This window comes from Aristolochia californica, unplaced genomic scaffold (assembly GCF_029961685.1).
Source record: "Aristolochia californica isolate CCGP_79_NKW_82.1479 unplaced genomic scaffold, dmAriCali1.0.hap1 SCAF_8, whole genome shotgun sequence".
NCBI classification, from domain to species: domain Eukaryota; kingdom Viridiplantae; phylum Streptophyta; class Magnoliopsida; order Piperales; family Aristolochiaceae; genus Aristolochia; species Aristolochia californica.
In genome coordinates, this window is record NW_027182279.1 from 8312783 (window position 1) to 8327186 (window position 14404).

Sequence of the window (14404 nt, forward strand, 5' to 3'; positions counted from 1 at the left end):
AAACTATATACACATATATGTTTTGCCACCCCTAACAGTAGCATTGCGAGGGAGAAATTAGTTGGTGGCAAAGGAAAAATGGGGAAAAAGGGGTGCTACACGAGGACTTCCTAGGAGGTCAACCATCCTAGTACTAGTCTCATCCAAGCGCGCTTAACCTGATGGGATCTGGTGCATTGGTGCTAGTATGATCGCACTCGTTGTTGTTACCTTCTCCATCCTGCCAATCCCTTCCTCGGCTTCACTATCCCCCCGTGTTCTGTCGGTCTTTTCCACATTCCCTACATAAAATAAAATATAAATTATAATCTTATGCAAAAATAAAGATATAAAAAATAAGAAAGGAGCACTATGTTGTTGGATTAAAGAATAAAACATTCACCGTCCGTGTCGAAAGTGTAGCGAACTGCATTAATAAAGGAAAACTAAACAAAATCATTCTTTTTTTTTTATTTTTTTCCCCCTTCTCTTCTACCTGAAAGTTTCAAACCGTCAATATATATATATATATATATATATATGTTTTGTCACCCCTAACCGCAGCATTGCGAGGAAGAAATTAGCTAGTGACAGTGGAAAATAGGGCAAAAAGGGGTGCAACACGAGGACTTCTGAGGAAGTCACCCATCCTAATTATATAACTAGAAAATGTTTAATTAATTAGATAAGTAATTTATTACTACTTTTCTATTAAATAATTGATTAGTTATTACATTAAATATGTCACTTGGCTGATTAATTAGCAGAAATCATTGGGTATTTAGTTATTTCTTACTTAATCAGTAATTATATGATTAGTAAATACATAATGTCATTAATTAATTAGTATTAGATATGATCAAGATAGTTATGTATTACATTAAATGTGTTATTTAATTAATCACAACCCAACCCTTGCCCCCCACCTAGGCGTGGGTGAGGATGTAGGTGAGGTGCATGGGTGAGCCACATAGGCAAGGCACGTGTGTAGGTGAGTGGCGCGCGTGCATTCAAGTTGTAGAGGCTGGCTATCAATTTCTTTATCTCATTTAAAATTTAAAATTTTAACTTGGATCGATTCAAATGCTCTTGAATTATATTTTATGAGCTTATTTAGGCATTTGTGATATTGCCAAGTTTGAATTTAAATAATGGGGTAAACCTCGTACTTAGGTGGGAAGATCATACTAATCCATGTAAGATGAGGGGATAAGGATTCTTATCCCTAGTTTGAATATAAGTAGGCTTTGTACCCACGGGTGTAAACCATCTTCATTTTATGCAAAGAAGTTTCCCTTATTTTCAAAGGTCTTTTTTTTTGTTCTTTTCAAACTTCTTGTATTTTTTTATCACTTTAGAGCACTGGCTATACTTCCACTACCTACATAGAACAAGAGTGCACCCAACAGTCAGAGTGAGTTAAGTTTTTTTATTCACCAAAGTAGTATATTTTTGTGAGCTACCATTAAAATAGTATATTTTTGTGAGCTACCATTAAAATAATTAATACACTTTCTTTTTTTCATGCACAAAAGTTGGGCTTGTCTGCATTTGAAATTGAATGGAGTCTTTTTTCAAACATAGACCATTTTGAAAGGAATATGAAGTTTTATCGTTTGGAGTGATGCTTCCTTCTCTCATATTAGCTATGTACAATTGGGGCCTCTTTAAAGGGAAAGGGTCACTTAATGGAGAGAAGTAGAAGGAGAAGTTCAAAAGAAGAGGTGTTGAGAAGTAGTGGTGGTAAATTTGTTTTTTTAGAAATAAAGAACATCTAAGTATGGAGGAGGATAGGAGATGAAAATTTCTTTTCATGCGAAAGTTAGCAACTCCAATTTGAGGGGAGTGTTGAAGAAGCAAAATGGAAGAGTCTAATATGATTTTCATGGTAAAGGAATCTCATGGTGGAAGAATTAGTAGGACAAAGTCTTATTTGAGTCTCATGGGATAGAATCTTACATAAGAAATCTATTGATTTTATCAGTATTCTGTAATACTGATTTACTTTGTTTCATATTAGGAGTTCTATTCAAGTTGTAAGTGGAACATGGGTAGGTTTAATTTTATTTTGATTATGTGAGTTTTCTCTATTTAATGTACTCATTATACAATCAATTAATTGTTTTCTCTTTTAATATTTTACGAATCAATTCCTATGCCTAATATTTTTAATTACTCAAATAAAACAAATAGAAAATAAAACATAGCATAAAAATGAGATATCCAATTATAACTTCATAACTTGAACTAAAAGCATGGTTCTCCTCATTTGTGCTAAAGTAACTCATGACATTACCAGAGGATTTCATAAAGAACAACAAATTGAATAACCTAAAATGTGTCAGTACTTTATCAACTGGAGTCTAATAAGTTAATCTTATAAAAAAGAAATTGAACATGAGATGAAGAGCTGATATGAAAGAGTCATATATGACCCAAGAGAAAATGTGATGACTTTCCTAATGAAAGAGTCATAAATGTCAGTGCTATTTAATAGAAGAAATGACCAACAAAGAGCTTAATTATTACCATTAAGAGGAATAATATTGGAGGAATCAAAATTCAGAATAGATAAAGTTTGAAGAATTACAAAATAAACAACAATGCTTACTAAAACATGCAATGGAACCAAAAATTGAATATTTACCCACGTAAATAAATTTTAAAAAATAAATCAACATGTGAGTAGGCTTAGATTATAACACATAAACGATTTATATCACTTTATAATGGCATCATAAATTTATCTCTAAAGAAATTTTGTATTGTTATAGACGACTAAATTTTTTTTTTAAATGTTTCTATCCAATCCAAATTAACCACTTAAATATAACAATTACCACGTGAGGTTAAATTATTAGATTTCCTTGGATATTATCAAATTTGTATGTCATTAACTTTATGTGATTAAACTTAATGTCACTAGACATTTTTCATAATTAAGAATGTTGTGGTTATTACTTAATTATTCAAATGTAAACCAAAATATGACATCAAAATAATTGACTAAAATTTATGCCAATTATTAATTTCTTATATTTAGGTCAATCATAATATGCATAGAAGATTAAGTATGCATAAACCCAAAATCAATTTTTATGCAAATAAAAATTAACTAACACTTGCATATTAAACATTCATATATGCATATCCAATTTTTTAATCCATATGCGCTAAAATGAAAAAGAATGAAAACTAAAATATTCTATTTTTCCTGTTATTTTTATATGAATTAAATGTATCCAACGATAACATTGGGCTTGGATGGGCTGTGAGCATATTTGGTGCTCTTACACGTACAGTGGTGCGGGACAACCGGAGAGCACGATGTCGTGCTCCTGGCCTTGGCTGCACTCCAATGAGAGCACGGAACACCGACGCACACAACATAGGTCTCTGCTTTGTTCGCTCGCACTGCTCTCGGCTGCTCATAGCCAGGCGTCTCGTCCGTTTGGGACTCTACTCACCATCCCCGCGCCGCCGTCTACTTCCTCTGGCTCCATTGTCGCCGGTGTGCGTCCGACGAGCACAACACCTTGGTGTACACAGGCTTCCTTTACAGTCTCTCTCTCTCTCTCTGTGCTCTGTGACTGCTCCTCTCGGCTGCGCGACGTATTGTCTGGTGTTCATTGCCACCCACCGAAGCAACGTCTCTCGACCGAGAATCAATTGTGCGCAATGCCGGTCTCCAGGCGACTGGAAGTGAGGAACGGGACCAACCGGGAGTCGAGAAGAAAATGCACACAAAATGTCGATGATTCGACACCAACGCACACAACGAGCCCCGTCGTTCGTCTCCCCACGTTGATGATCCCCTCTGCAGACCCGAATGACAGTTGATGGCTGGCTATGGGCATTTTCTTCCCACGGGAGCATCTGTTCCTACTAATATGCTGGCACCTCCAGCGCACTAAGCGAAACCTACTTTGGCGCACCAGTGCAATCATCTTGTCTGGCCGGGGACGCTGTTCAGAAACATCACTGCCTCTCTTGGATGCTGTCTAACCGGGGAGCACCAGTGTGATTGAGATTCGCTAGGCACACAACGTATTGTCAGTTGGACGTGCCACTACTGGCTATCGAAGAAGCACAGGGCTCATAGGGCCTCATCTTAAGTCTACATCCTACGGTACTCGAAAATGATAAGTAAATTTTTATTTTTTTTACGGCAGAATAAAATCATAGACAACATTTAAAAAATAATAATAATGGAATTTTAATAAAGACGAGAGATTCCAAATGTAAATCAGAATTTCTAAAATAATATAAAATTCAAAAAAAGAAAATCGAAAATCCAAGATGCATACCTTCAATCATGGTAGACAAAATTCCAGGAATTTGCAGAGGAACGTCTTTATCCAAACTCCCGTTGATGATAAAACTCAGGGTTATTTCTTGTCCAAATCCCATTTAACGTACAATCCAAACTCAGGCTCACCATCCTTTTATCTATGGGAAACTACCTAATAATGGGTTAAACCTAAAAAAGGGAAACAACTATCAAAGGAGACATGGGCCATTCTAAAAGGAGGAAGTGGAGGAAGAGTCATGAGATGCTTGGTAATGGGATTGTAGAGATAGTAATTGAGCTTGAGATTAGTGCAAGCTCTTCTTTGAGCCTTGCAATCTCATGTAATTGAGCATTGCATTTTTCTTTATATTTGTTTAGACAATGAATAGACTTTTTTCTTCAATTTCATCCCAAGCTGAGATCAAGACTTTCTTCTTTTTGTTGTTGGGATTTTTGCTTGTAGATGTGGTTCTTTCTTCAAGCTTTGGATATTTGTTCCTTCTATGTCCTAGTTTCCCACACTCAAAACAAACATTAGTTTCCTTATAGAAATTGTCATTTTGAGTTCTATATTGGCCTTTTATGAAATTATTCTTTTTCCTATAGATTATTTGAAGAAGTCTAGTGAGGAAACTTACGCCATCAGAGCTTTCTTTACTAGAGTTACTTTCAACACTCGTCTTGGCCATAAGAGCAATTTTCTTAGCTTGCTCTTCCTCAACATCTTGAGGTTCCATCTCATAAGTGAGAAGGATTCACAGTAGCTCTTCTGAGCTTATAGTTCTAAAGTTATCATTCTCATGCAAGGTTATCTTCCTCGTCTCTCTTGACTTTGGAAGTGCCTTGAGTAGCTTGTCATTTTGTCTATAGAAGGAAGTCTCTTCTCCTAGATTGTTCAACTCATTAATTATATGAGTGAATCTAGAGTTCATCTCAGATATTGACTCACCTAGTTTCATTTTGAATTCATCGTCTTGGGCTAGCAATAAGCTAATTCTAGAGTCTTTTACTCTAGTGATTCCTTCATGTGTGACTTCTAGTTTATCCCAAATTTTCTTGACAATTTTACTTGTGGAGACCCTATTGAACTCATTTGGTTCTAGGTTTAAGGCCTTAGAGATTGTCTTGAGCTGCTCTTTGTCTTTCCTAGTTAGCTCATTGAATTCATTTTCAATTGGAAGGCCATATTCAAGTTTTTGAGGCTCAAAAGGACCATTCTTGGTTACATGCTATATTTCCAAATTCATAGATTGAAGAAAGAACTTCATTCTTACCATCGAATATCCATAGTTTGTTCCATTAAACAAAGGTGGATAGTTGGCATATTGTTCTTCGGGAAGGAACAATTTGTCTTGAGATGCCATTTATTTTTTTTCAAAATCAAGAGGATTTTGATTTCATTTCAGTGTTTGGCCCACTCTGATACCAATTGTTGGCTCAATGGCTTCTCAAGGGGAGGATGAATTGAGAATATCAAATAAAAATTAAGTTGCACGTGTAATAAAAAATCATGCATAAAAGTTAATCAAACCATACATACACCATAGGAGACAATTTTTTTTTTTTTTGTTATTGATGTTCTCCTATTGGTATTCACTGCCCACGAACCATTGCTTAGGAAATTTCACTATTAAAAACCTCTAATAGCAGAAATTACATAAAGAGATTTTGGCTCTCTTTAAGCCACTTGTAGCTCAATACATTTATTTTACAACACCAATCTTCCCAAGAGATTGCTACTAGATTCTAGCTCTAGGAGGCCCTTTGTATCTAGATTCTATAGGTTCTAGATGAACCTTTCACAAATTTAAGTAAAAATAAAGGAAACATGTACACCCTTACTTGGAGAGATCATTCTCCTTGAGAGATCCAAGCTTCCTCTTCCTTGACAACACAATGTGAAGTGATTGAAGGAGTTTGACTATATGAAAGCAAGGATGGGATGGAAAGAGACGTGGAATTTGAAAGAATATGACTCACTCTTTCACTCTAAAGCACTTTTAAGAGATTTGGCAAGATTGAGAGTAAAAGCTTAGGATATTTTCCAATAAATGCTCATTAAATTTTCAATACAATGTTTGGTGGGGTATTAAAAACTTTCCCAACTCGAACTAGACATTTTTTTCCCATTTGCAAAAATCAGTACTTTGATTGATCGATCAATTGATCATAACAACTACTTTTCTATTAGACAGTGACATATTGATCGATGGACTGATTGATCAATATATTACCATTTTTTAAAACAAATTAAGTTGCTCAATCATTGACTAGGGGATGATCGATCAATCAGAATTTCCTCTGACTATGCAATACAAGTATGATCGATTCGTGCATTTCCTATGATCAGTCATGCTTTATGTCCCTGACTGGCAAGATTCTGTTTGATTGGCAAGATTCTATCTGATCGATCAATCAGGTGGGGTGATCAATCATTCCATGTAAAATTTGTTTGCCTGGTAGAATTGATCAATCAACCAAATGGGATGATTGATCATGCTTTATAGCATGAAATGGCCATGTTCTGGATGGTGGATCAATCAACTATGGTTTATCAATCATGCTTTATATTTCCTGCCCCTACACTTCTAGATGATCAATCTTTCCAGTGTCAGTTCAACTATGTTGACATTTAAAACATGAGAATGTTTTTCTCTAAGTTCTCTCACAAGTTCTAAGTGATGTTCATGATGTTCTTAAATATATCTATATGCATTTTATGACTTAAAGCTTCAATTTCACAATTGCACTTAACCAAGGGAGTTTAAGAATACTCTCTTACAATGTGACTGAGTATGGACATTTAAATTTTACATTTGAAGTCTTGTCTTCTCATTGTCTTCTTCCTTGTGGGTGCTTCTACTAGTGATGTCCTTTAATTATGCTGGAGATCTTGTGTAGGTTTGATCTTTTTGAAGTTTTAAACCTTGAGATGGATTGACTCTTGACGGTGAAATAGATGAATACTTAGTTTTTAAAAATTTTGGATTAATTAGGTTTAGTTATCATAAAAAAATAACATAGGAGTCAACCTATGCTCAACACTTAGCCATGATTGAAAATCAAGAGACCTTTGCTACGTAGTCATTTGTTAACTTGCTAAGCATCTATACTTAGTGTTGTCATAAGTCCCTATGTGGACAAGTGTTGTTCTTGCCATCAAACTCAATGAGGGAAAGTATTTGCTATTTCCATAAGACCTTGTCTAGGTAGGTGTTTTTGTTTCCGTAAGTCTTTATGTGGGCAAGTGTTGTTGTTGTTGCTGTTATTTTAGTAAGTCCTTGTGTGTAAAAAAGTGTTGTTATAGGTTATGTGTTTAGAGTTTGCTAACTATAAGCCCGTAACTGTTTGGGGAAGGTGTTGTAATTGAACCTGTGTGGGTCTAATTTGTAGATGTCGTTTGGCTTTACAGAGTAGATCCTTTAACTCCAAGGTAAGAGATCCCTGGGAGTAGACCCACAATCTAAAATAGTGATTGTGAACCACTATAAAAGTTGTTGTGAATGTGATTATGATTGATTATTTTAAAGTTCTTAATTTTTTAGTAAACCTATTCACCCCCTATAGGTTTACTTTGAACGAATCCTTTCCAAACTTTGTCTTAAGTCACATGCCAAGTGTTGCTACTTTAACTCTTTTAGCTTTGTGATGAAAAATCCATAGGAATTAGTTATTTGTTGTATTTTTTTCTTGTGAGTGTGGCACACACATGCATGGGAGTGGGATCCCTACTCCAGAGTCTTACACTTGCCCTCTACTACACAACCTAAAGCTACACGAAGAAACATGAACATAGAAGACATGCCCAAGGAATGAATCATGAACATAGAAATCAAACCCAAAGAAAACCTATATGAAGAGAGGTTCATACCCATGCAAAGGGGGACATCTTCATGCATGGATGAATCTCAGCTACCTCAAGAATCTTTTATAATTAGTTATCCTACAATCATCCACACGAGGGACCCACCACAAACATAATTAGCTATTCAAGATTCTCCAACAAATCATACTATTAATAAAAATAAATCAAGGATATTTATCCTCACAAGTCACTCAATAAAAGGGAGATAATCAAGGACAAATGAATCACTGAAGTGAAGAGGATCAAGATCCAAGAATCGTAGAAGAAGAATGGAAGGAACAACCCATTGATTTGTACAAATTTTTAAAGACACCTAGTTGACACTAAGACACTTCAACATGTGGAATTCTAGACCTTTGTATTTCTTTTTTTTTGGGGTTTTGAAAAACTATGTAAACCCTTGTATACTTAGTCTTTACACTGATTCAATTCAAGCAATTCTTTTTGTTCCTCTGTTGGTCGTTTGAAGACTTGTTCTTGAGCATTGAAGTGTCTGCCCAAATCTTCCTTGATTGCTTAAATTTTCTCACCTTCATCATCTAGTTGCTTCACAATCACCACCTTTATCTATCCTAGACAAGGTTGAGGAAGACCATACATGAAATTTAATGGGATGCCTTTTGTGATTTTCTCTTCTGAAACACTTAAAAACATCATTTTGGATCTCGATCATTTAGTCCTCATACCAAGGGATGCCCTTGTCACTTATTTCATGCATCGAGTAATATGTGTTGGACTTTGGGTGTGTTGATATTAGCTTTGAAAGATGATACATAACTAATACAATCCAACAAAAGATGCATATTAGATGTAATGATATAGATATTACCAGTTACGCCAATTCTTGTGGTTGATACGTAACACATTACCCACCTCGTCAACTTTTTAGTGTTGCTAATTATAGCAAGTTAAATTAAAAAGATTAAACAAATCTTAGCTAAAGTTTAGTTTTGGATAAAATTAAAAAGTCACCTAAAAAATAATAATTGTCATTTCTAATTAATGTAAAAGGATATCATTTTTATGGGAAATGAGGTATCCCATAACAATGATATCCTTTCACCATAATTAGAAATGAAAATTATTATTTTGTACGTGACCTTTCAATTTTATCCAAAACTACACCTTAGCTAAGATTTTTTGGTCTAAAGGCAATAGAAGTGAAAATTATTCATAAAGATGTTTTATTTCTTGAATAGTTTTGCATATTCTAAATCATTAGAGTTCCCAATGTAGCAATTTAATATCTTCTTTTACATTTCTTTTGGTTTCAAACTAGGAGTAAGTTTGTGAGAGTAAGAAAGTCTCATAGAGATGTTCTCATCTTGAATATCATCTATTTTAAAATCATTGATGATGAGATTCATCTTGGATATCATAAATGTTTTGGCATAATTTATTTTAAAATCCATCAATATATATGTGAGATTTTGTGATTTGTTTGCTATGCTGTTTTGTGTCTATAGGGTAAATTAAGGCAATGAATAGTGTGCAAGAAGCATGAATGAAGAAATGAGATAGAACTCATATTATAAAATCAGCAGATTTTTTTTGAGTAGTAAAAGAAGAAGAAAGCAACCTCATAAGGAGTTTGAGATAGAGGCCAGCAAATAAAGAAGCCATGGAAATGAGATAAGTTGAAAACCTAAAATCCCAAAATCCCAAAATCTCATTTGATGTCTGCAAATGAAAAACTAAAGGCTCAAAAGGAACTACAAAGTATGGTGAAAGAAATGGAGTCTAGGGCTAGTTTATTGAAGAATTTGGGAGAAATGTGAATGAAACCAAATGAAGGGTCGTGCATAAAAGAGATGAAGAAGTCATCTCAAGTTGAGAAAGTTGGTCATGAGACCAAGAATGTCAAATGAGCATAATTGGTAAGAAAATTGAAAAGGAGAAAGAAGCAGTAGGGTAAAGAACGAGAAACTGTAGCCCAAAAGGAGGTTATACACTCTAGACAAGGGTCTTGAAAATTAGCTTCTAGGGAACTATTATGGACTCCATAGCATCAAGAGTGGCTAACCGGAGAAGAGAAGAGATGGAATAACTTGTATTTCAGTACCTTAGGGGTTTAATTGTAATTTGAAGTTCCATAAGGGTCTAATTATAATTATAGAACCTTTGATGTTTTCCTTGACCTATTTAGGGCGTCAAGTGATGGAATGAAAACAAGCATTGATCATTAGTCTAAATGAGATTAGGTTCTCTCTCTAAAGAGGCCTAAGGTTGGAGCTCCTTCAAAGGCTACATCCCTTCATCATTGGGCGTTCCAAGAACCCCAAATCCTTCCCTTCTTCGTCATTCAATCTGGAAGCTAGAGGAGATCGCTGGGTGACTCGATAAGCCTTCCTCCATGGTGACAGCAACATCTGGAATTTTCCCTCCAGGCCATTGATTTGAGATTGTAGATTAGCATGGTTTTCTTCCACAAAATTTCGAATTTCTGCAGGGGAAGAGGAATCACCAAGGGTGGTCCTATCTGATACCACGATGTTAGGCTCTCTAGCTATGGATCGAGTCACCCGGCGATCTCCTCTAGCTTCCAGATTGAATGACGAAGAAGGGAAGGATTTGGGGTTCTTGGAATGCCCAATGATGAAGGGACGTGAGCCTTTGAAGGAGCTCCAACCTTAGGCCTCTTTAGAGAGAGAACCTGATCTCATTTAGACTAATGATCAATGCTTGTTTTCATTCCATCACTTGACGCCCTAAATAGGTCAAGGAAAACATCAAAGGTTCTATAATTACAATTAGACCCGTATGGAACTTCAAATTACAATTAAACCCCTAAGGAACTGAAATACAAGTTATTCCATCTCTTCTCTTATCCGGTTAGCCACTCTTGATGCTATGGAGTCCATAATAGGAACCACTTCGTAAATCTAGGTGAAAGTAGAGCCTTGCTAGCTCAGCTTCAGAAGTGAAAATTGACTAACAATTTTGACCAGTGTTTTAGTCATTGTGTATGGTTTTGTGAGTATGAAATGAGACATGTAGTCCCAAGATCCCTAAAAAGAGAGTTGTGTTTTGATTGTGATATTACTTGAGACTACTTCAGAAATCTTGAAAGCATGAAAATAAAGAGAGGGTAAAATTTAAGGGGGAGTACAATTACAAGCTAATGTACATATCTTAGGGGTAGTAGAATGCAATAGCCAGAGAGAGACCATTGCATGACGTCGGGGGAGCATACCTATAGTCTCCATTATAAATTTTGATGATATCAAAAGGAGGATAAAATTTGGAGTGAACGTATAAAAATCCACACAAAGTCAACAGAGCATTGAACTTTGGGGAGTTAAGATGAAAGAGTTTGATTTTTGTATTTGGTATTCCTTTTATGCATTCATAACATTTGTATCACTAAAAACTTATGAGTGTCTGCTATAAAAATGTAGGGAATGTTGGTTTTAATAACCCCATTGAGATAATTTTTATGATAACAAACACTCAAGTTACCAATTATATGGCTTAAATATGTTATGTAGTTTAAAAATTCCTCAAAGAAAATTTTTTTATTCATTTTATGCACTCATAACATTTGTATTACTATAAACTCAGAATGTTTACCTTCATAAAAATGGAGGGAATGTTGGTCTTAAGATCTCCATTGAGATAATTTTGATGATAACAAACATTCAAGTTACCTATTATATGCCTTAAGTACGTTGTGTAGTTTAAAAATCCTTCAAAGGAAATTTCTAGTAGCATATCCATTTGATTGGCTATGGTCCACTTCAACTATCCATATAAAATTAGAAATATTAGATTCTATGATTCCATTAATTTATCTTGAGTTTTCTCTTAAGGTTGAGTGTAGAAGAAGAAGGAAGGAAGGAAATTGAAGAAGAGAGGAGAAAGAAGAGGAAGAAGGAGAGGAAGGAGAAAGCTACACAAGAGAAAGAGAGTTAAGAGGAAAAGAAAGAGAAGTTTAGAGCATGTTCCTCTCTTCTCCCTTTTAAAGACTAAATTTAGACAAAGTTGCCCGTTTATATAAGTGATATAGATGGATAGACATATAACAAAAAAAATTATAATTTAGCCTTTTTCCTTCTCCAATGCTCCCCTCAAGTTGATGCACACACATCATAGGCACCCAATTTGGAACAAGTATACAAATGTGGTCTCATTGCAATCTCATTAGTGAAGATATCAGTCACTGGCTTTGGGAAGAGACATATTGAAGGCAGATAATCCCAACTACTTTATTTTTCTCAAATGAAATGATAATCAATCTCATTATGTTTTGTTCCTTTAGAAAAGACTGAATTGTAGATAACTTAAATAGTTGTTTGATTGTCACAGTGAAGTTTCATTGAGGTAGATTCAAAGAGAAGTGACTTCACCCATACTATTTCACTCAATGTATGTGTCATTGCCCTCTAGGTTGCTTTTGCACTGGATTAGGTAACCACGTTCTATTTCTTATTTCTACAGTCTAGGAACTTATTTATTTTATTGAACTCAAAATTTTTTTTGAAAGAAATCTTGAAAAGCAAATGGAAAGAAACTTCATAACTCAAAGAAACCCCAATAAAATATAACAATTTTTTTTTCACATTACTTTGTAAGCATTGAACCGGACCTAATCTTACTCGGTCCAATTACTATAGGACTAGACAAACGGGCCGGATCTTCCGGTTTTAAGCTAAATCTATTTTCCCTATATAAGAAACAAAAAATCATTGAACCGATGGGTTCGGCTTGCTTATCTCCATCTCTTTAGCCAAAGTTGATCAATCTTCATTACTTTCATTTTTTAGAAATTTGAAACCATTGAAATTGTATGCATCAGGTTAAGTTGAGTGAAGATATCGATGGACAAGAGAACAAACAGTCCACTTTTCTGTAGTTCTTCATCCAACGAATATCGTCAAGTTCAAGCTACTTAACTCCACTCTTAATCTCTTCAGTTGAAGATGATCAATCTTCACTGATTTCAGGGAGTTGTAGCAACTCAAAGTCAAGTCCTCGAGAAGAGGGGACCCACAAATTATCTCACCTAATTGATCACCAGTAATGGCCACACGATAGAGAGCAACACTTCTTAGGGTTTTGAAACCCTTGACATCTTGTGGGGGCTACAGTATCCAGAAAGTTAAGTTGAGAGATGATATTGATAGACAAGAGAACAAAGAGTTTGACATTCTGAATTTATTCATCCCCCACCTGATATCATCATCATCTGTTGAGTCTGAGTGCCTTACACTTCCGCTCAAATCAAGCACAAGCTCCCCAAATCCTTCAACTTTGACAAATTTAATCGATTCTGTGAGATCGGATGAGTATCTGTCACTGAGACAAAAGAATGGGAGAAACTTCTTAATCTTGTCCAGAGTATGGAGTTGTAGAAGTTAGTAAACAGCTTGTACATCCATAATAGTGTCAAGCCTATAATAGCTTCTTTAAATTTGTTGTGACCTCCTTGTCAAGCCTATTATAGTGTTGTAAATCCATAGGGTTTCCACATGTTTATCCATTGCCTAGAATGAATTGATGTCATCACTGCACACTTCAATGGAAGAAAAGAGAGTATGTAGTTGAATAATATTTTATAGTAGCTTGCTGATATTGCCAGTCTTCTGAGTAAAGGTTCTTTTATGCTTTTTGTTTGTTACACACTGCTATTTGTGATCTAAAATAACAAAAAAAGTATTGTGTTAATCAATCTATTTTCTGGGCAAAAACTTGAGTTCAAGTGATCTATATCCCTGGATAGTTTGAATTAGAATTCGAGGTCAAGGGTGAGCATCTCCGTAGCTTCATCTCGGGACGGTGTTGTTGAAAGTGGGCTTGTTCTAAACTCGACTATTGTACTTAAGACTCTTCAGGTTCGGCTTACTTATCTCCATCTCTTCAGCCGAATATTATCCATCTTCATTGCTTTCATTTTTTAGAGATTTGAGACCATTGCAAATGTAATGAGGCTCCTTTATGCATCATGTAAAGTCGAGTGAATATTTTGATTGACAAGAGAACAAACAATCCGATTTTCTGAATTTCATCATCCATTGAATATCATCAAGTTCAAGCTACTAAGCTCCTATTGCAGACAAATCAATCCCCAGGGTTCTAAAAACAAATGAATATTCTGTTGGTGTTGTTTGTGATATGAAATCAATATTCTGTAATCTCTAAATTCTCAATAAAATTGTAAAAACACATTTTTTGTGTATAGTAATGAATCTTCTGAGGGTTGTACATTTATTCCTTAACTTGTTCCCTCAACAGGACTGTTTGCTGCATTGAAGAGATGATTCGCTACTTCC

At 35.1% G+C, this 14404-nt stretch overlaps 1 protein-coding gene across 1 annotated transcript; it reads right to left on the reverse strand.

Annotated features, from left to right (window-relative positions):
• Positions 1–5025: 5025 nt before the first annotated feature.
• LOC137938265 (uncharacterized) lies at positions 5026–5634 on the reverse strand. The gene is made up of 2 exons (XM_068783252.1): positions 5545–5634; positions 5026–5499 (listed from the first exon to the last, which is right to left on the reverse strand). The coding sequence occupies exons 1-2, from the start codon at positions 5632–5634 to the stop codon at positions 5026–5028; spliced, it is 564 nt and encodes a 187-aa protein (XP_068639353.1).
• Between the last annotated feature and the right edge of the window lie 8770 nt (positions 5635–14404).

Excerpts from the sequence above, each read along its gene's own strand:
- LOC137938265 (XM_068783252.1), bottom strand. The coding sequence starts at position 5,634 with ATGGCATCTCAAGACAAATTGTTCCTTCCCGAAGAACAATATGCCAAC. Across the intron at positions 5,500-5,544 it reads CAAACTATGGATATTCGATG|CATGTAACCAAGAATGGTCC; the intron begins GTAAGAATGAAG and ends TTGGAAATATAG.